General features: G+C 47.1%; 1 protein-coding gene across 2 annotated transcripts; it reads right to left on the bottom strand.

Annotated features, from left to right (window-relative positions):
* Positions 1–2912: 2912 nt before the first annotated feature.
* On the bottom strand, positions 2913–22744 carry plpbp (pyridoxal phosphate binding protein). Of its 2 annotated transcripts, XM_073061888.1 has the most exons (8): positions 22614–22744; positions 20801–20908; positions 18397–18432; positions 15417–15492; positions 13793–13927; positions 11509–11651; positions 7958–8056; positions 2913–4682 (listed from the first exon to the last, which is right to left on the bottom strand). In XM_073061888.1, exons 1-8 carry the CDS (start codon positions 22716–22718, stop codon positions 4548–4550), a joined length of 837 nt encoding a protein of 278 aa, XP_072917989.1. In that variant the 5' UTR covers positions 22719–22744; the 3' UTR covers positions 2913–4547. The 2 variants fall into 2 exon arrangements, with proteins under 2 accessions (XP_072917989.1, XP_072917998.1); XM_073061897.1 differs by lacking the exon at positions 18397–18432.
* Between the last annotated feature and the right edge of the window lie 399 nt (positions 22745–23143).

Genomic DNA, 23143 nt, shown 5'->3' with positions numbered 1-23143 from the left:
GTGGCTTAGCTACTAAGCCTGGTGGAACAACTTCTACTGACAGGAGAAGGGGTAAAGGCAAGTTACTGGGGCATTAAAAAGTCACTTTGGGCAGATGGGATTCGTCAGCTCTGGTTGGCAGCTCTTCGGGGAGAAGGGAAACTCTGAATTCAAACTTCCAACTCAGCTATATCCACTCATGGGAAAGGCTTCAGACGTAAACTCCGAGGAAAAATATGAAGCTGGAGTCCCTAAGGCAATCCTATGTTGAGTTCAGGGTCAAAAGCCAATTCCTGCAACTCCACTGGTGCCAAATTGTAACGTTCTCCGCCATTCCTTTGGACTCATCAGCTGTGTGGAAAGAGGAAACCTGCTACGCGGGCAACAGCTTGCTCTCAATATCATAGTGCCCTGGCTTGTATCTCACATAGACAGCTAGGACATAACATCCATGGTCAATCCCGACCAAACTATACAGTAAAGGCTGATGTGAGGCTCTATGATGACAGTACAGAATTGCACCGGTATGTTTTCCTTTGGGGGAGATGGAATTTTAGCAACTATCATAGTGCCACCCGGGAGTCACAGGTTTGGGAGACACTGCAGGTTGAGTCGGTGGCAAGGAAGGCGATTGTTAGCATTCATTTCGAGAGGACTAGAAGCACAATTGTAATGTTTAGGCTTTATAAGGCACTGGCCAAACAACACTTGGAGTATTGTGGGCAGTCTTAGGTCCCTTATCTAAGAAAGGATGTGCTGGCATTGAATTATCCCAGGAGTTAAAGGGTTAATGCATGAGGAGCTTTTGAAGGCTCTAGGCTGGTACTCCCTGGAGTTTACAGTAATGGGGGGGGGGGGCGGGGGAAGAGGTGGAAATCACAATGAAACCAATTAAATATTGAAAGTCCTAGTTAGAGTGGCTGTGGAGAGGATGTTTCTGTTAGAGCAGGAGTTTAGCGTCAGAGGGCACAACTTCATAATTTAGAAAAGGATGTTCATTCAGAACAGAGATGAGGAGGAATTTCTTTATCTAAAGAGTGGTGAATCTGTGGAGTTCATTGTCACAGACAGCTGTGGAGGCCAAATCTTTGGGTGTATTCAAAGCACAGGTTGATTGTTGGTGCCAGACCAGTGGTTTGAGTACCTCAGAAACTGATGATCTCCTGGGATTTTCACACACAAGACAATAGTGTGATAAACAAAAAAAATACAGTGAGCTGCAGTTCCGTGGGTAAAAATGCCTTGTTAATGAGAGAGGTCAGAGGAGAATAGCCAGACTGGCTCAAGCCGACAGGAAAGTGACAGTAATTTAAATAACCATGTGATACAACAGTGGTGTGCAGAAGAGCATCTCTGAATGCACAACATGTCAAACCTTGAAGTGGATGGGGTACAGCAGCAGAAGACCATATATGTACATTCATTGGCATCTTTATTAGGTACAGGAGGTAGATAATAAAGTGGCCACTGAGTGTATTTTCTAATAGTTCTCTATATTCACTATTTGTGGAGGAGCCAGATACAATCGCAGGACAGGAAAGACTACAGCAAGTAGAATCTCCAAATCAGCTCGAACTGAATTAAGGAATTGTTCAGCTACTAAAGTCCAAATCTCCATTCCAATGTAGTGTCCATCTGAACCGTTAAATGCCCACACACAGCCAAGCTCCCCACTCTTTTACATGTGTTGCATTCATTCAAGCAGCTGAATTTATAGAGCAGCTTTAATACGCCAAAATGTTTCACAAGAATATAATCACACAAAGATCACATCTATTTGTTACTTATTTAGTGAAACAGTGCAAAGTACACCCTTCCAGCCCTTTGAGCATCACCACCCCAGCAATCTCAAACCTGGTTAACCGTAACCGAATTATGAGACAATTTACAATGACTAATTAACCTACCGATACATCTTTGGATTATGGAAGGAATCCAATGCACACACGAGAATAAAGTACAAACTTGCTTACAGAGGACACCGGAATTGAACTCCGAACTCCAGATCTGCGATAGCCTCATGCTAGCTGCTACGCTACCGTGGCACCCAATTGAGCAACAAGAGAGGAGTTTAGCACAAATAAACAGAATCTTGATCAAAGCAGCAAGTTTGAGAGAGAATTTCAAAATGAACAATGACTTTAGTTGTGAGACTTTCCCCCTAACAATCAGGGTATTGGTAAACCAGGACCCAGTCTGGTCCAGGGTGATGGTGGATGGAACTTGGTTAGGTCACAGGTAACAGGCCTCCACACATAATAATTTGTACTTTATACCCGAACATCATCTGAACAACAACATTCCCCTGAGCGTACTCGGAAATGATCCATTACTATCTGCTAATATCTAAGACGTATTCCTCACTACCTCCAGCTGCGGTGGCCTGTGGTGCAGCAGGGATTACATATGCTTCTCCAAATCGATCTCCAGCTCTGGTTAGAAACATTAGAGCAGACAAAACAAAGGGAGAAAATGCTGGATGAGAACTGCTGGCCAGTATCCACGGAGAGAAAAATTGTTTCTGATGAAGAGACGTTGACACACATACATTTTCTCTCTCCCTCTCTTGTCTTTGACTTAAAGAACATGAGCTGTGGAAGCTATTTTGCCCTCCGAGCAAAGCCGGGGTGCACAGTAGTGTAGCAGTTAGCGCAACGCTTTACAGCGCCAGTGATCGCTGATCAATTCCTGTAAAGAGTTCGTATGTTTTCCCTGTAACTACCTGCGTTTCCTCCGGGCGCTCTGGTTTCCTCCTGCCTTTCAAAGACGTACAGGTTAGAGTTAGTGAGTTATGGACAAACTATGTTGGCACTGGATGTGTAACAACACTTGTGGGCTGCCCAGCACTATCCTCCCTGATTTGATTTGACACAAGTGATGCATTTTACTGGATGTTTCGATGTATACGTGACAAGTAAAGTTAATCTTTAACATTTCAGATTCAGATTCAGTTTATTGTCATTTAGAAACCACAAATGCAATGCAGTTAAAATATGAGACAACGTTCCCCCAGAATGATATCACAAAAGCATATGACAAAACAGACTACACCAGAAAATCCACGTAATGTTTGGCAATCCCCAATCCAGAGTCTGGAGAGACTGCTGCGTATTAATATTTTATTTACTTCATTTGTCTCACATGAAGGTCTAGCAGATCTCTAATTCCAGAGATTGCTAGGTAATCCTAAAGTTGGAACTCTAATGGATGGGGTGAGTCAGTAGTTATCAATTAAATTCTTCAATATATTAAATTGTTAGAGTTATAAAATACTAATGGGCTTTTGTCTTCATCAGAGAGGAAATCCAACATGAGGCTGAGCAGTGAGGAGAGCAGGTGAAACCAGCTCTGCATTCTGAAGCAGCTGTGCTACTGACAACTCACAGCAGCCACTTAACCCACCAACCCACATGCCTTTAGGTCCTAGAATATTACAACACAATACAGGTCCTTCGGCCCACAATGTTGTGCTGACTTTTAACCTCCAAGATCAATCTAACCCTTCCCTCCTACATAACCCTCCACTTTTCTATCATCCACATTCACGTCTAAGAGTTTCTTAATGGTCTCTAGCACCACCCTTGGCAGCACATTCTGCACACCCACTACTCTGTGTAAAATAAAACTATCTCTGACATCCCCCCCCCCTATAATTTCTTCCAATCATCTTTAAATTATGCCCCCTGATATTAGCCATTTCTGCCCTGGGGAAAGTCTCTGGTTATCCACTCTGTTTCTGCCTCTTATCATCATGTCACCTCTCATCCTCCTTCACTCCAAAAAGAAAAGCCCTAGCTAACTCAACCTCTTCTCATAAGACATGCTCTCTAATCCAGGCAACATTCTGGTAAATCTCCTCTGCACCATCTCCAAATCTTCCACATCCCTCCTGTAATGAAGCAACCAGAACTGCAACACAATATCAACACACCCAAGATGCTGAAGGAACTCAGCAGGTCAGGCAGTATCTACGGAAATGAACAAACATTCGCCATTTCAAACCAAGACCCTTCTTCAGGATACAATATTCCACATGGGAGGAAAACCATGCAGTCTCAGGGCGAATGTGCAAATTCCACAGACAGTGCCAGAGGCTGGGATTAAAACCGTTCTGAAGAAGTGGGTGTTTGATAATCAGTGCAGCCTGCGTGAGTGACTACATAAGACTATGTGAAATGACAGACAAGGCTAGAGGGTGCTGACTGGGAGTACTGCTGAGAGATTTAATAACTTTTTAGAAGGAATTGGATGAACACATGAAATGTTTCCAGATGGAATTAGTAGGAGAGATGTCTAATGAAGTCCCTCCCTACCTGCTCTAATACAGAGTGGTGTAAACAGAGTAACAATCACTACACTACTGCAGTCATGGGGTTCCAGCTGGAAAAGAGTACTACAATCACAATTATATTTACATCCATTGACAGCAGGAAAAATCTCTCAGACCAATGTCTTCAGAACAAATTATTCAAATACTAGGAGGTTTGCGGTGAAAGGCTCAATTCGGGCAGTGGATTCTGAGCAAGATTTTCCCAATCCCACTCCCACCTTTCCCTCTGTCCAATGGCTCAAGACATTTTGGCAACCATTCCTCCTGTTGTTGTCTCAGGCTTGTCCGCCTCGTTGTTGGAGCCCAAATTGAGGTACATCCGTTCACCAAATATGACGCTTCCGACCCGCACACTGGTGGCCCCCACTTCAATCTACAAGGAAAAGAGGAGTTACAGAGCATTCTGTGGTGGAAAAGCTCAGTTGCTGAAGAGATCCCCAACCCAGCCATCCTTTCACGTTGACCGTCCTGCACCTCTTCCTCACCCACTACTTCCAGCACAGGGTGATCCCCCATCTCCAACCTCTCTCAGCAAGCACAGGATGATCCCCCATCTCCAACCTCCCTCAGCAAGCACAGGGTGATCCCCCATCTCCAACCTCTCTCAGCAAGCACAGGATGATCCCCCATCTCCAACCTCCCTCAGCAAGCACAGGATGATCCCCCATCTCCAACCTCTCTCAGCAAGCACAGGATGATCCCCCATCTCCAACCTCCCTCAGCAAGCACAGGGTGATCCCCCATCTCCAACCTCTCTCAGCAAGCACAGGATGATCCCCCATCTCCAACCTCCCTCAGCAAGCACAGGGTGATCCCCCATCTCCAACCTCTCTCAGCAAGCACAGGGTGATCCCCCATCTCCAACCTCCCTCAGCAAGCACAGGGTGATCCCCCATCTCCAACCTCCCTCAGCAAGCACAGGGTGATCCCCCATCTCCAACCTCTCTCAGCAAGCACAGGGTGATCCCCCATCTCCAACCCCCCTCAGCAAGCACAGTGCCATCACAACACGTTCCCAGCATCAGTTTGGTTAGGTGAAGCAGAAATCTTTGCCAACAGCAGGAGCCCTTCAAAGGGAAAATGTTGATACTCGAGTTCATAAAATCTTTCAAAACCCCAGGCAAGCAGACGATCACCCTGAGGGAGCTCTACATTCTTTGAGGTGGTATCTTTCAGAATAGAGGTTACAAAGCAAGGCATGCAAATGACAAACACAAATGCATCTTGTGGAAATCAGTTAGAGCAAGTATGTTATCCTCTGTGTTCCAGCCCACATACATCCAAAAAGCGGCCTAGAAAAGTTTCATTTTGTCCCTCTTTTGGGATGTCGAGAGTGCAAACTGACCAGATTTCCTGTATGACAACAAGTCTTGAATTTAATTAATTGGCTACAGTATCCTGAGAGTGCAAGAAGTGTTTAACTATAGTCACGTACCCCGTGACCGGGTTACCAAACCAGCAGAAATGGAATGATACGTTGGAGTCTGGTGGTACTGTAACTAAATGTGTTTATTAGTAAACTAAGTAATACAATATCAAAAATGCAAATATACATATAAAACAGGTTAGCAATGATAAATACATAAGTGTAGGAATAAGTATCAAAACCAAGCTCTATCGTAGTCTAGGGGTAAATGAATAGTCTTAAGATAATGCAGAGTTCAGTTCAGATTGGATTGAGGTAGTTGCTGTTGTGACGTTGCAGAGAGAGAGAGAGAGAGAGAGAGAGAGTGGACGAGAGATGAGCGGCTGCAGCAGGCAAACCTTCCGTTGTCTGCTTGCTCCATTGTACTGATGTGGTCATCGATTACGGCCCTTCCGTTCCCGGCTAGACTGTTCTTCAGTGGTGGACCTGTCACCCAGGCGTGGGTGGACACACACACAAGCCCCCACCGGCCTGCCTTCACACACTGTGAACCTCTGACCAATTCCCCCGAATCGATCCTCCAAGCCCCCACCTTCCTGTGGGTGCACAACACTCGTTCAGTGTCCAGTGGCGTGTCTGCCTGTGTCTCAGCAGACTCGTCTTTTATCTCCCCAGCCGGGGTACCAGCCATCCATCAAATCCATGTCCATCAAACTGGGCCACTCCCTCCTGTCTCAGCAGGCACCAGCCACTTTGCTGTGTCAGCAGGGATTCACACAAGCAGGCAAAGTGGCAAAGTGTTTGGAAGTAAAGTCAACAATCAGCGAAGAAGCCATAATTTTAAATCCTTGAGTCTCTCTCATTATCAGCATGTGCAGCGTGGCGCCTCTCCCCCTCTTCATCTCTCTCTCGTTAGCAGCATAGTTCACGGGGTGTCAACTCTGGACCCCATCTACCCATGGTTTTCTCATCACACATTGTGATGGAACTCAGATATTTAATGCAACTTGGCTATGGTGTTAGACTGATCAAGATGATAAGCTGCTGTCTCTGTCATGGTCACTATTCTTTAGGTTTGTATGGATGGTTTTGGGGACAGAGAGGGGAGTTATGGGTCAGCTTAGGGTTTAGGGACAAGGATGTGGGGAATTAAGAGGACAGGCCAGAGTCTAAGCCTCTGCTCCATGTTCAAAGTGACATGGATGTGCTCAGATATGGAGCCCGCAAACCAGCGAGGATAGGGGTAGAATTGTTAGCGTGTTCCGGGATCAAAGCTCTGTGTGGGTAGGAGGAATATGGGGCAGTGACCGCCTAGGTACACGGGTCGTGAGACCAGCCTTTGAGACCTAGTGTTCAGACCAAGTCTGGAGGCCGAGGCCTGGATTTCAGATCCTTGACCAGGGTCCTTTGAGGCCTAGTGTTTGGGTCCCATCAGACGAGTCTGAAAGTCGAGGCCTGGATTTTGAGTTCTTATTCATCGTCAGTGAGTCCTGGGTCAATATGGAACATCGAAGCCCAGAGGTCAAGGGGAAGTCCAGAAGTTGAGTCCCAATGACCAGGCCCGAATCTGCGCATCTCTGAGTGTCTGCTGGGGAAGTTAAAGGCTTAATGTCTGTGAATCTGTGAGTATGCTGGAGGCCGGAGATGGAAAATGCCTGTCCTGGGGGGTTGAGGACAGAGTATGTGTGTGGGTGGGAGGAACGGCTTGCTTTGGGTTCTGAGTTGTTCTGCTGAACATGGTGGACATGCTATGTTGACACCAGAATGTGTGGTGACACTTACGGGCTGCCCCCAGCACACCTTTAGGTGTGTTGGTTGTTAATACAAATGACACATTTCACTGTATGCTTCAATGTAGACGGGATATATTAATGTAAATCTGAATATGGCCATGTTGGCTACAGAAGCAGTTGTTGAAGGAAAGTGTGGGTAGGGGAAGTTCACTTCAAATCCCAGTGTTTATGGTGGCAGGACCACCTAAGCAATCATACAGGGAACACTCTAAGCCTAAGCACCAGATCACAGACCAGGATCTCTAAAGGCTTCCACTAATGCAGGGTTAACACTCCACACTCTAGGATTTCTGACAGAACAGCTGGGGTTTCTGCTGATGGTCAATAAACTGAGACAACAACATTCCCTGCCACCTATGACATCAACTGTCCTGACACTGTGTGTCTGGAACACATTAAAGCAAAACAAAAATATATTTATTTGTGCAAGGAAATAGGAGATTAGCAAGCCACTGTGAGAGGAAATCCAGGACAATTAGAGAAACTTACAGCGTGCTCATAGTCTGTAGACATCCCCATGCTGAGTTCCACTGCTTCCAGAGGCAGGTTCAGTTTACCGCACAGTTCCTGACGGCACTCTAACATTACCTGAACAGACACAAACAAGAGGTGGGTCACTAGTTACCAGGCAGTTCTCCTCTGTAAAAAACACCCCTCTGGAATTCCACCCCACAGAATGCAGGGTGAAAGTCAAAAAACATCTAATAAGCCACATGCTTATCAGTAGGGATGGTTAGGGATGGACACTCCTGATGAGAGTGGCAAAACATTTAGAGGAAGTCAGACTGTATAGAACATAGAACATTACAGGCCCTCTGTGAAAAGGCTGTACCAACCTTTTAACCTACTCTAACACCAATCTAACCCTCCCCTCCTACAAAGCCCTTCAGTTTTCTATCATCTACGTGCCTACCTAAAAGTCTTTCAAAGCTCCCTAATATATCTAACTCTACCACTACCCCCAGCAGCGCATTCCACGCACCTACCATTCTCCGTGTATAAAGCCTACCTCTGACATCTCCCCTCGACTTTCCTCTAAGCACTCACCTCTCATTTTCCTTTGCTCCAAAGAGAAAATCCCTTGCTCACTAACCTATCATCATAAGATGTGCTCTCTAATCCAGGCAGCATCGTGGTAAATCTCTTCTGCACCCTCTCTAATCCAGGCAGCATCGTGGTAAATCTCCTCTGCACCCTCTCTAATCCAGGCAGCATCGTGGTAAATCTCCTCTGCACCCTCTCTAATCCAGGCAGCATCCTGGTAAATCTCCTCTGCACCCTCTCTAATCCAGGCAGCATCGTGGTAAATCTCCTCTGCACCCTCTCTAATCCAGGCAGCATCCTGGTAAATCTCCTCTGCACCCTCTCTAATCCAGGCAGCATCGTGGTAAATCTCCTCTGCACCCTCTCTAATCCAGGCAGCATCCTGGTAAATCTCCTCTGCACCCTCTCTAATCCAGGCAGCATCCTGGTAAACTCCTCTGCACCCTCTCTAATCCAGGCAGCATCCTGGTAAATCTCCACAGCACCCTCTCTAATCCAGGCAGCATCCTGGTGAATCTCCTCTGCACCCTCTCTAATCCAGGCAGCATCCTGGTAAATCTCCTCTGCACCCTCTCTAATCCAGGCAGTGTCCTGGTGAATCTCCTCTGCACCCTCTCTAATCCAGGCAGTGTCCTGGTGAATCTCCTCTGCACCCTCTCTAATCCAGGCAGCATCCTGGTAAATCTCCTCTGCACCCTCTCTAATCCAGGCAGCATCCTGGTAAATCTCCTCTGCACCCTCTCTAATCCAGGCAGCATCCTGGTAAATCTCCTCTGCACCCTCTCTAATCCAGGCAGCATCCTGGTAAATCTCCTCTGCACCCTCTCTAATCCAGGCAGGATCCTGGTCAATCTCCTCTGCACCCTCTCTAATCCAGGCAGCATCCTGGTAAATCCCCTCCGCACCCTCTCTAATCCAGGCAGCATCCTGGTAAATCTCCTCTGCACCCTCTCTAATCCAGGCAGCATCCTGGTAAATCTCCTCTGCACCCTCTCTAATCCGGGCAGCATCCTGGTAAATCTCCTCTGCACCCTCTCTAATCCAGGCAGCATCCTGGTAAATCTCCTCTGCACCCTCTCTAATCCGGGCAGCATCCTGGTAAATCTCCTCTGCACCCTCTCTAATCCAGGCAGCATCCTGGTAAATCTCCTCCGCACCCTCTCTAATCCAGGCAGCATCCTGGTAAATCTCCTCTGCACCCTCTCTAATCCAGGCAGCATCCTGGTAAATCTCCTCTGCACCCTCTCTAATCCAGGCAGCACCCGGGTAAATCTCCTCTGCACCCTCTCTAATCCAGGCAGCACCCGGGTAAATCTCCTCTGCACCCTCTCTAATCCAGGCAGCATCCTGGTAAATCTCCTCTGCACCCTCTCTAATCCAGGCAGCATCCTGGTAAATCTCCTCTGTATCCTCTCTAATCCAGGCAGCATCCTGGTAAATCTCCTCTGCACCCTCTCTAATCCAGGCAGCATCGTGGTAAATCTCCTCTGCACCCTCTCTAATCCAGGCAGCACCCGGGTAAATCTCCTCTGCACCCTCTCTAATCCAGGCAGCACCCGGGTAAATCTCCTCTGCACCCTCTCTAATCCAGGCAGCATCCTGGTCAATCTCCTCTGCACCCTCTCTAATCCAGGCAGCATCGTGGTCAATCTCCTCTGCACCCTCTCTAATCCAGGCAGCATCGTGGTAAATCTCCTCTGCACCCTCTCTAATCCAGGCAGCATCGTGGTAAATCTCCTCTGCACCCTCTCTAATCCAGGCAGCATCGTGGTCAATCTCCTCTGCACCCTCTCTAATCCAGGCAGCATCCTGGTAAATCTCCTCTGCACCCTCTCTAATCCAGGCAGCATCCTGGTCAATCTCCTCTGCACCCTCTCTAATCCAGGCAGCATCGTGGTAAATCTCCTCTGCACCCTCTCTAATCCAGGCAGCATCCTGGTCAATCTCCTCTGCACCCTCTCTAATCCAGGCAGCATCGTGGTAAATCTCCTCTGCACCCTCTCTAATCCAGGCAGCATCGTGGTCAATCTCCTCTGCACCCTCTCTAATCCAGGCAGCATCCTGGTAAATCTCCTCTGCACCCTCTCTAATCCAGGCAGCATCCTTGTCAATCTCCTCTGCACCCTCTCTAATCCAGGCAGCATCCTGGTGAATCTCCTCTGCACCTTCTCTAATCCAGGCAGCATCCTGGTAAATCTCCTCTGCACCCTCTCTAATCCAGGCAGCATCCTGGTAAATCTCCTCTGCACCCTCTCTAATCCAGGCAGCATCCTTGTCAATCTCCTCTGCACCCTCTCTAATCCAGGCAGCATCCTGGTGAATCTCCTCTGCACCCTCTCTAATCCAGGCAGCATCCTGGTAAATCTCCTCTGCACCCTCTCTAATCCAGGCAGCATCCTGGTAAATCTCCTCTGCACCCTCTCTAATCCAGGCAGCATCCTTGTCAATCTCCTCTGCACCCTCTCTAATCCAGGCAGCATCCTGGTGAATCTCCTCTGCACCCTCTCTAATCCAGGCAGCATCCTGGTAAATCTCCTCTGCACCCTCTCTAATCCAGGCAGCATCCTGGTGAATCTCCTCTGCACCCTCTCTAATCCAGGCAGCATCCTGGTAAATCTCCTCTGCACCCTCTCTAATCCAGGCAGCATCCTTGTCAATCTCCTCTGCACCCTCTCTAAAGTTTCCAAATCCAACCTATAATAAAGCAACCAGAACTGAACGCAATATTTTAAATGTGGTCTAACCAGTTTTATAAAGCTTCAACATTACCTCACAGCTCTTCAAATCAATTCGCCCAACTAATGAAGGCCAACACATTATACCCCTTCTTAACCACCCTAACAAGTTGCACAGCAACTCTGAAGGATCTATGGACATGCTCTCCAAGATTCTCAGAATCATCGCTGTTTTGAGGCCAATGCTATTGAAATGCAATTAAAACAGCAGATACTGGGAATAAAGTGTGACAGAAACAATTAGCCTTTCCATTGTTTTACCTGAAAGTCTGGATTGGGACCTGCACTCAGATCATAACCATATCTTCCAATGGTCATCAAGCCAACAAACTCTAGACTCTGGCAGTTGTCAAAAATATGCCTGACTGTTTCTACGGTGTTCTCTGCCGACAGACCATATTTGCCTAGGGAAATGAAAGATAAGCTGAGGTCAGGCAGAAGGAACCATGAAGCAAAGACAAAGATTAGTTTTATTTGTCACATGTACATTGAAACAAACGTTTGCGTCGAAGTCCAACATAATCTGAGAATTGTGCTGGGAGCAGTCCACGAGTGTCGCCATGCCTCTGGCACCAACACAGCATTCCCACAACTCACTAACCCTAACTCGTACGTCTTTGGAATGTGGGCAGAAACCAGAGGAAACCCCTACAGTCATGGGGAAAACGTACAAACACCTTACAGACAACGGCAGGAAATGAACCCAGGTTGCCGGCATCATAATAACATTACACTAACCACTTCCCTATCGTATTGCCCAATGGATACAATTTAATAACCATAACCCATACAACTATGGAATGTGGAAGGAAACTGGAGCACCCAAAGGAAACCCACACAGTCATGGGGAAAATGTACAAACTCCTTATAGACATCAGTGCAAATTAAACCTGGGCTGTTCAAGCTGTAACAACATCCTGCTAATCACTATGCTACCAAAACTCAGCTACAGACCACAGGCTTCCCACATCCAAGGTGTCTACCTCCAACACAGTCATACACACCACCAGAGCTGGCAGTGTGGCTGACAATCAGATCCTTTCACTTCCCACAGGGGATGGGAAATGACGCTAATCGTAAGTGAAACATAACTCTCCCCAGTGTTCCAGGCTCAAACAAAGATCTGCACCATTCATCAACGGGTGAGAGCTTTCAGTAGTTGGTCTGATTCCTGCACCTCTTCTATGGAAGGTCCAGTTAAACAGAATCTGTTAAGCAGATATGATTCTGTGGCCATTAGGGAAACATGGTTGCAGGTTGGAGATGATTGGAATTAAATATCCAAGGGTATCAGGTAGCACAGAAGAGTCGGTAGGAAGGTAAGGGAAGCTCTTAAGTCAGGATGAGATCACGGTGATAGGGAGAGATGATGTAGCATCTAAGGAGCAGAATGTTGCATCTATCTGGATAGAGATTAGAAATAGTAAATGGGAAAAACAACAGTGGGACTTGTCCATAGACCACAGAATAACAACATTACACTGGCATGGGAAATATATCAAGCAGTATTTAATGCCTGTATGAATGGAACAGCAGTTCTCGTGGGGAACTTTAACTTGCAAAGAGATTGGACAAATCAAGTTGGTCACGGCAGTCTTGACCTCATAGAGTGCATCTGTGATAACTTCCTTAGTTATGAACATACAAGAGAAAATGTTTTCGTAGATCTGGTACTGTGCACTGAGTCAGGTCAAACTGACAATTTTGTCATTGGGAAGAGTGATCACAGTGTGATTGAATTCCTTGTACAAATGTTAGGTGTGATGGCCTGCACTAAAACCAGTGTATTAAACCTAATCAAGTGAGACTTCAACAGGATGTGTGAGGAGCAGGCTAGCTTGTCTGCCTGGCACATTGGTCACATAACCAGGAATTGTCATACGACCTTCAACCACCCGCTCTCATGGCTTCACGTGACCCTGATCAGGTGGGGGGGGGAGGAGGGGGCTAAGCAGGTGCTAAACTTTGCCAAAGGGTGACCTGCTGGCTAGCGGAGGAAAGGAGTGCCTCATAGGTATCTCCACCTCGCCACCTATTAACAAAAATAAATTGCAGTTAAAAGCAAGGATAATAAATATGGGGAGAGCCAGCCTTGGTAACCAAGGAAATAAAAGAATGGATCAAACTAAATGTTCGTACGCACAGAGTCGCCAAGAATAGTGGGAAACTGGAAGACTGAGAAAACTTTAGAAAGCAACAAAGAAACTCTACGCAAGCAATAGTGTGGTAGAAGCTGTGCTTGAGCCCAGTGGTTAGTGCTTCCAGATTTTTGTATCTTCTGCCCAACAGAAGAGAAGACATAATAACTTGCTTGATTAGCTGTAAAATGCTACTGGAAAACATCTCTGCTACTGGCCAGACTTCACAACCATGACCACACATCAGTCAGCAAACATGCTTGGAAATGTGGGCAAGATCCATTGGTTGCTATGACTACATCCATTGATTATTTCCCCCCTTAGGTGTAGTCTCCCTCCCTTGTGTAGTCCTGCAGCATTTTCCCCATTTTCCCTTGGGGCTTGAAACACAGGGAGTCCATACTTACTGTCCTCCTCGCTGGTGTTGACCTGTACCATGACCTTCAGTCGATGTGCAGCTTGCTTCTTCTGCCAGGAGAGGTTCACTTTATCAGCCAGTTTGATGGAGTCAATGGTCTCAATCATGAATAGGTTGGGAGCACCTGATAACATAGATTTGAGGCATAGCAAGATTGAGGTCAGTTTGAGGAGATCATGAGGTCACATGATGCAGGTGCACGAGTGTGTTGGAACCAGCATCACTCACTGAGTGGGCATTACTGGTAACAAAATCCCATCGCCAATGAGGTGCAACCAGTGAAGACAATGTTCAGCTACCACCCCCATCACGGATGCCAGCCTCCTCAGCATTGAGGCCATTTTTAAAAGGCGGTGCCTCATGAAGGTGGCATCCATCATTATGGACCCTTACTATCCAGTACATGCCCTCTGCTCATTGCTACCATCATCGGATTTCTGAATCTGTACCTTATTATCTACAGATACCTGCACATACATATTTTATTACAATTTACAGTACATTTTACAATCACACAGTACTGTTGTGACAGCACCATAAATTTCATCATGTATATTGGTGATAATAAGCCCGATTCTGATCGTGTTTTGGTAACCCAGACTGTTTACCTGTGGGGTATGTGTCTCGATTCACCTCCACATTATCGCAGAGCATTCAGGCCCACCTCGTCTCCCTTGTGTCAAAGCACAGAAACAAGGCCTACAGCCCATCGAGACCAGGCCAACTGTAGACACTGATATACACCAAGCCCATCTCATTCCCCCCCACAGAGGGAGTCTCAACACCTCCCCCTGAACTCTGCCACTCACCTACTCTTACAGCAGCCCATTAACTGAACCATTCATCCTCGGGACACAGGAGGAAGTAAAGAGCATGCAGGAAACCCACGTGGTCACAGGTAGAATGTGCAAACCTCACACAGGTGGCACTGGAGGGTAGAGCTGAAGCTGAGAAACTGGATGAACCACTGGGCTCTACATAGTGCTGCTCTATTAGGGTCACTCTTGTTCAGAAGAAATTTCAGAGCAAAGCTCCATCTGCTCTCTTAGGGACAGCTCAGAGGAGGACCATTCTCCCCACAATCTGGGACATCATTTCCCAGCCAAAACAGAAGCTGCAGTTCCCCAAGCATTCCGCTGATCTATCAATACTCCCTGGGAGACTCTTGTTCATAGATCAGCAAAATACCTGGGGAACTGCGACTACGGGAGAAGATAGAGTGGATGTGGAGAGGGTGTTCCTATAGACGGAGAGTCTAGGACCAGAGGGCAGAGCCTCAGATAGAGGGACATCCCTTTAGAACAGAGATGAGCAGGAATTTCTTTAGCCAGAGAGTGGTGAATCTGTGGAATTCATTGCCACGGACAGCTGTGGAGGCCAAGTCACTGGGTATATTTAAAGTGGAAGTTGATAGGTTCCTAAGGTTGCAGGGGGAAGCAGGAGAATGGGGTTAAAAGGGATAATAAATCAGCCATGATGGAATGGTGCAGCAGACTCAATGGGCCAAAAGGCTTAATTCTGCTCCTATGTCTCATGGTCTTACTGTGCACTAATCTGTAGCTAAAACATCAGTAGGGAAGATGAAGCGAGGTACGGTGGTGGGGGGGTCATACCCATCAGCTTGTTAACGTTGTTCTTCTGGAGGTGCCCGATGAAGTGCCACTTAATTTCAGGACAGAGGGAAAGGATCTGCAACCAGATAGAGAGAGAAAAATTCAGACTCAAATTCACTGAGACCACAAACTGAGACATTAAGATGCATAGGGGCACCACAGTGGCATACCATTTAGCGTGACGTTATTACAGCTCAGGGTGTTCTGGTGTCCCGAGTTCAGTTCCGGCACCATTCTGTAAGAATCTCTCTGTGGAATGTGTGGGATTTCCCTGGGTCTCTGGGTTCTTTCCACAGTCCAAAGGCATACCAGGTGGGTTAACTGGTCATTGTTAATTGTCCCGTGATAAGGTCAAGGCTACTTGGGGTTGTGGGCTTGCTGAGGAAAAGGACCAGAAGGCACGACTCCATGCTATACCGCTACATAAAATAAACAAAATGTTGGAGGAACTCAACAGGTCAGGCAGCATCTATGGAGGGGAATAAATAGTCAACATTTCAGGCCAAAATATCACTGTTTTCTCTTTTCCATAGATACTGCCTGTGGTGCCGAGTTCCTCCAGCATTTTGTGTGTCTTGCTCTGGATTGCCAGCACCTACAGAATCTCTTATGTTTAAGATGCATACATCCTCTAGTTCAAGAGAAAGAGACAATTCTGTTACAAATCATTCAGGCGATTCAACAATTTATCCTTATTCCTGGAAGCCATGGTCCTAGTATATAACCATATCCCCACCAGATATATCTGAGTTTAGAAAATGTTGCGTCAAATCCAATAATCTTCCGATGCGACATTGCACATTCTTTTGCACCAATGTCTTGTTTTTGCAGTTTTTTTTAAGTTATAGAGCACTACAACACAAGTAGGTCCTTCGATCCATCAGGTCTATTCTGAACTGTTATTCTAACTCGTCCTATTTGTTGTCTTGTATAATTTATGTCTAATCTATGTTCGGTGTATTGTCTGTACCAACATGCCCATGATGCTGTGCAGACACAGGGGAACATATGGCCCAGGATCAGGCTGAATGGCTCTCCGCCCTTCAGCAGGGTGCACTGATACACGAAGCAGAAAGAACAATTGCAGCAGAGATGCAAGTTGGCTAGAAAAGCTCAAGCCAGAAACCCCCAAACCAATATGGCTGCCATCTTTTGTCCATGCTGGCAAAGAACTTTTCAAGTCTGTATTGGCCTCTCCAGCCACCTGTGTACCCACAGACCAGTCCAGTCCATACTAATCACGGATGACAAGACTGGTTCTCACTGTTTCACGAACAAACAAATGACCATGCATCTGTGAGTTTTTCACTGTACCAGTCCCTCACTATACTTGTGGATGTGATGATAACCTCAACCACCACAAACACAAGAGATTTTGCAGATGCTGGAAATCCAAAGTAACCAGCATTCTGAACCACCCCTTTGCCCTGAGATCAACAGAAAATATCTCTTAAGAATAGTAGCAAGTACCCAGCAGTACCTGTAATTTTTCTGTGCACAGCATTGACCATTGAGGGTGACTAGAAGTTGTCAGTATGTTCAGAACTGGGACCATAAGCAGACCAGTCAGCCTCCGGTGTCACTTGTTTTATGTGGTTGATCCCAATGAACCACTCTACACTCAGTAGCCTGTACCTAATAAAAGAGACCATGAGTCTTCTGTTTCAAGGTTCGGCATGTTATGTTCAGAAATGCTCTTCTGCACACTATTGTTGTAACGTGTGGTTACTTGAATTACTATTGTCTTCCTGTCAGCTTGAACCAGTCTAGCCATTCTCCTCTGACCTCTCTCATTTACAAACCATTATCACCTGCTCACCAGACTTTTTTTTGTTTTTCGCACCATTCTCTGTAAACTCTAGAGCAGGGATTCCCAACCTTGAGTCCATGGACCCGTCGGTTAATGGAAGGGGTCCATGGCATCAAAAAGCTTCGAAATCCCCACCCTGGAGACTGTTTATGAAAATCCAGGAAATCAGCAGTTTCCAAAATACCCAAACCACACCATATGGCACCAACAATCATTCAACAGACAAAGTCACTTAGATCACATTTCTTCCCCATTCTAATGTTTGGTCTGAACAACACCTGAACCTCTTGACCATGTCTGCATGCTTTAACGCACTGAGTTGCTGCCACAATTGGCCGATTAGATATTTGCATTTTCGATCGGGTGCACCTAATAACGTGGCCACTGTGTGCATTTCCAGGAGTCCTTTTGTCCTGCATTTTCCAACGGGCAGAAGGGTTAATTTCACCAGTTTCCATTAATACCACAGAGATAAATCATTGGGGCTTTGACGCTATTTTTAAGCCCTTCACTCAGGTTCAGAGTTTACATGCAGGTCAGGATTGGGATTGGGCAGAATAAAAAGTTTGTGGGTATGCTACTTTGATGCTGGAAGCATGGCAACACTCATGGGCTATCAGCAGCACATCCTCGCATTGCGATGGCTCTTGACATTGTAGCAGCCATGTATCTATCTGTCTGGATTGTATTTTGCATTTTGTGTTGCATGTTGATTAAGGGTCACAGTAATATGTCAGGTAGGTTAGGAAGTGGTTGAAGCAAATGAGTATAGTTACGTATTCATGCTTTGTCCTGCTTAGTTTGGTTTAGCTGAGAGGGAGTGAGCTTGGGGAGTGCTATTTTTTTTGGTTGACCACTTAATTACGCTAATTTGAACACTAATTACTCCATTTCATTAATTTAGTTTTTTGTCTCTAGCTAAGATCTTTCTTCGACTTGGATCTCAGTTATTTGGAAGCATGTCATACAGTGTCAATACCCGTACTCAGTCTCTCAGCCGTTTCGGTTTGTTTTCAGTAACCGCTACAGAAACCGTATGTTTCAATGTAGATATGGCAAATAAAACCAATTTTTATCATTGTCTTTTCTTGATATACAAATAAAGGTGCTTCCCTTAATGGAGTGTAGACACAATGCCATAGCCTGTGACCACGGACATCTTTACCGTACCTGGCTGTCAGAAGCTTTCTCCACCAACTCCTGCACCTAGAAACACAAACAGCAAGTCAGAACCTCGGAGCCTTAACAACTTTGAGAAGGAAGACCACAGATACTGGGAATGTGAAGCAACACTCAAAATGGTGGTGGAATTCAGAGGGCCACGCAGCAGAAGACAGAGGAGCAGAACTGGACCATGTGTCTACTCTGCCATTCCATCGTGGCTGATTTATTATCCCTCTCAACCCCAATCTCCTGCCTTCTCCCTGACAAGGCAGGAGAATTGAATTGAGCGGGATAATACCCTTTGACAGCCTTACCAATCAAGAACCTATCAGCCTCCACTTAAATATACTTAATGACAGGGCCTCCACAGACTTGGGTGGAATTCCACAGATTCACCACCCTCTGGCTAATAAAATTTCTTCTCTTCTCTGTTCTAAGGGACGTCCCTCTAATCTGAGGCTATCCCCTCTGGCCCCAGACTCTCCATTATAGGAAATATCCTTGCCACATTCAGACAATTCAGTATTTGATATGTTTCAATAAGATCCCCTCTCATTCTTCTAAACTCCAATCAATACAGCTACAGAGCATCAAACACTCCTCATATGTTAACCTTTTCATTCCCGGGATTATTCTCATGAACCTCCTCTGGATTCACTCCAATGCCAGCATATCATTTCATAGACAAAGGGCCCAAAACTGCCCACAATGCTTCAAGTGCGGTCTGACCACTGCCGTATTATCAAGACAGGGCTGCCTGACCCACTGAATTTTTCCAACATTTTGAGTGCTGCAACCCATTGACAAAGCAGCCCTTGGTGAGTATCTACCCTCAAAGCTCCTCTCTGGATATACTGTGTGACTTCTACAAAAAGCTCTGGGATGATCTGTTCAGCTGCCAACACTTCTCCTAAGTCAAGACAAACAAGTGTTAGATTGGGGTGTAGAACTTATTTTTCTTGCAGTTTAACTTTCTTACATTTGCTTGAATTGTTACATATCACACTCAGTGACCTCCTGTACCTAATAAAGTTGTCACTGAGTGCACGTTTGTGGTCATCAGCTATTGTAGCCCATTCACTTCAAGGTTTGACATGGGTTCAGAGATGCTCTTCTGTACACCATTAATGTAACGTGGTTATTCGAGTTACTGTTGCCTTCCTGTCAGCTTGAACCAGTCTGGCCATTCTCCTCTGACTGCTCGCATTAACAAGGCATTTTCACCTATAGAGCTACTCTCACTGGATGTTTTTTGTTGCCTGCGCCATTCTCTGTAAATTCTGGAGCAGGGGTTTCCAACCTTGTATATGCCCTGGACCAACACCATTAAGCAAGGGGTCCGTGGACCCCAGGTTGAGAACAACTGCAGAGACTATTGTGTATGAAAATCCCAGAAGATCAACAGTTTCTGAGATACTCAAACCACCCCATCTGGCACCAACAATCATTCCACGATCAAAATCACTTAGATCACATTTCTTCCCCATTCTGATGTTTGGTCTGAACAACAACTGAACCTCTTGACCACATCTGCACGCTTTAACGCACTGAGTTGCTACCACATGATTGGTTGATTAGATATTTGGTTTAACAATCAGACATACGTAATAAAGTGGCCACTGAGCGTATAGTCCCCAATATATGCGTAACTGTTCAGTAAATGTTCTGATAATTACAGTATTCAGTATTTTCTAGAAGCTTCTCAGTATTTTTTTCTCTCCAGCAGATGTCATGCTATTTGAACCTGGCTATTTCATAGGTTAATTGCAATGTTGTTATCTCTAGTTTGTGTATGAGACAATTACGATTTCCTTTCCTTTGTTTGTTTTTTGTTCTTTTAACACTTAATAAACCAGCTGTAACCTCCAAATTTTATACCTTATTCTTTACTTCCAGAAAAACCACAGGATAAACATTACCAGACCCAACACGAGGGAGACATAGATAGAGTGCAGAGTTAGTCTTTTCCCAGGGCGGGAATAGCTATCACAAGAGAACATAGTTGTAAGGGGATTGGGGGAAAATAAAGGGGGGTATGTCAGAGGTAGTTGTCTTTTACACTGGGAGTGGTGGGTGTGTGGATCACCTTGCCAGAGTGGTGGGAGAGGCAGATATATTAAGGACAGTTAAGAGACTCTTAGATAGGCACATAGATGATAGAAAAACAGAGGGCTATATAGGAGGGCATGGTTAAATTGATCTTACAGCTGGAGATAAGTTCGGCTCAGCATCGTTGTCTGAACAGGTGTAAGGTTCTATATTGTAAGTGAAAGGTTTCCTCTGAACTGCTTCTAGTCCTTCCTGACTGTAGGTAAATGGAATTGGTACCACATTCTGCCTGCCTCAATACGTAACCCTCCCAAGCACAGACAACACAAGGACGCCTGCAGCTCACTGAAAGCATGCTTACATAGTTTTCCCCAAAGTGTCTCTGGCCATGGCGGTAAGCTTCAATCAGAAGGGATGGCGGTTTGGTCTTACCAACAGCCACAAGACGTGGTACAACAGCAGGTAATGCCTGGGGAGGTGAGAGTAAAGAGAATATCAGAATGCAATCAGAATCAGAAAAGTTGACTATCATCAGCAATATGTCATGAAATTCGTTGAGTCAGGACTGTCAGGTCTGGGGGGGGGTTGAGTTAGGACTGTCTGGTCGGGGGGGTGAGTTAGTTAGGACTGTCAGGTCTGGGGGGGGTTGAGTTAGGACTGTCAGGTCTGGGGGGGTTGAGTTAGGGCTGTCTGGTCGGGGGTGGGGGTTGAGTTAGGGCTGTCTGGTCGGGGGGGTTGAGTTAGGGCTGTCAGGTCTGGGGGGGTTGAGTTAGGACTGTCAGGTCTGGGGTGGGGGTTGAGTTAGGACTGTCAGGTCTGGGGGGGTTGAGTTAGGACTGTCTGGTCGGGGGGGTTGAGTTAGGACTGTCAGGTCTGGGGGGGTTGAGTTAGGACTGTCAGGCCTGGGGGGGGTTGAATTAGGACTGTCAGGTCTGGGGGGGGTTGAGTTAGGACTGTCAGGTCTGGGGGGGTGAGTTAGGACTGTCAGGTCTGGGGGGAGGTTGAGTCAGGACTGTCAGGTCTGGGGGGGTTGAGTTAGGACTGTCAGGTCTGGGGGGGGTTGAGTTAGGACTGTCAGGTCTGGGGGGGTTGAGTTAGGGCTGTCAGGTCTGGGGGGGTTGAGTTAGGACTGTCAGGTCTGGGGGGGTTGAGTTAGGACTGTCAGGTCTGGGGGGGGTTGAGTTAGGACTGTCAGGTCTGGGGTGGGGGTTGAGTTAGGGCTGTCAGGTCTGGGGGGGTTGAGTTAGGACTGTCAGGTCTGGGGGGGGTTGAGTTAGGACTGTCAGGTCTGGGGTGGGGGTTGAGTTAGGACTGTCAGGTCTGGGGGGGGTGAGTTAGGACTGTCAGGTCTGGGGGGGGTGAGTTAGGACTGTCAGGTCTGGGGTGGGGGTTGAGTTAGGACTGTCAGGTCTGGGGGGGTGAGTTAGGACTGTCAGGTCTGGGGGGGGTTGAGTTAGGACTATCAGGTCGGGGGGGGTTGAGTTAGGACTGTCAGGTCTGGGGGGGGGTTGAGTTAGGGCTGTCTGGTCGGGGGTGGGGGTTGAGTTAGGGCTGTCTGGTCGGGGGGGTTGAGTTAGGGCTGTCAGGTCTGGGGGGGTTGAGTTAGGACTGTCAGGCCTGGGGGGGGTTGAGTTAGGACTGTCAGGTCTGGGGGGGTTGAGTTAGGACTGTCAGGTCTGGGGTGGGGTTGAGTTAGGACTGTCAGGTCTGGGGGGGGGTTGAGTTAGGACTGTCAGGTCTGGGGGGTTGAGTTAGGACTGTCAGGTCTGGGGGGGGTTGAGTTAGGACTGTCAGGTCTGGGGGGGGGTTGAGTTAGGACTGTCAGGTCTGGGGGGGGTTGAGTTAGGACTGTCAGGTCTGGGGGGGTTGAGTTAGGACTGTCAGGTCTGGGGGGGGGTTGAGTTAGGACTGTCAGGTCTGGGGGGGTTGAGTTAGGACTGTCAGGTCTGGGGTGGGGTTGAGTTAGGACTGTCAGGTCTGGGGGGGGTTGAGTTAGGACTGTCAGGTCTGGGGGGGGTTGAGTTAGGACTGTCAGGTCTGGGGGAGGTTGAGTTAGGGCTGTCAGGTCTGGGGGGGTTGAGTTAGGACTGTCAGGTCTGGGATGGGTAGATGGGGTGATCGGACGCCCCACCCCCGGGATCCTCTCAGACCCCAGAGCTCTTTCTCCGCCTCACCCGCTCCCTTCGCGCCGCAGCGCTGCTGATCTTCTCGGTGACGCTAAGAAGCCTCCGGCCCACTTCACCCGCCATTTCCGACCAAACCGCGCTGACCAATCGCATCAGCACAACGCCCGACCAATCACAGCCTGTGAAACCGAAACCAATTACATCGCAGGCACTGACGAACTGCTCAGACCCTCAACCAATCATATCCCACAACGACGGACCACTGACACGCCGAGTAGGGCTTGACTAATCAGCGAATGAAAGCGCCGCAGATGCTGAAAATCGGACATACAATTGGTCACCCACCACTGGCAACACGTGGGAGCACTGCATTAGTAAGGTCCTCAGTTTTGGGTGGATGGTTAATAAATAAGCACGAAATTTTGAGCTGTTTAATATGAAATACGGTGCCAGTGAACCCCTTTCTTGTCGCTCCTCCATGGTTTTTCCCTTCGCCTATGGTTGCTTTGGCCCTTCAATAAAAGATCAAGATGAGGAGTTTGTGGCACAGGAAGTTAAGTATTATATGCAAGGCAGAT

The sequence above is a fragment of the Hemitrygon akajei genome, chromosome 1, assembly GCF_048418815.1.
Source record: "Hemitrygon akajei chromosome 1, sHemAka1.3, whole genome shotgun sequence".
Classification (NCBI taxonomy): Eukaryota; Metazoa; Chordata; class Chondrichthyes; order Myliobatiformes; family Dasyatidae; genus Hemitrygon; species Hemitrygon akajei.
The sequence above is the reverse complement of the archived record's forward strand: the minus strand, read 5'-3'. Positions and strand labels throughout refer to the sequence as shown.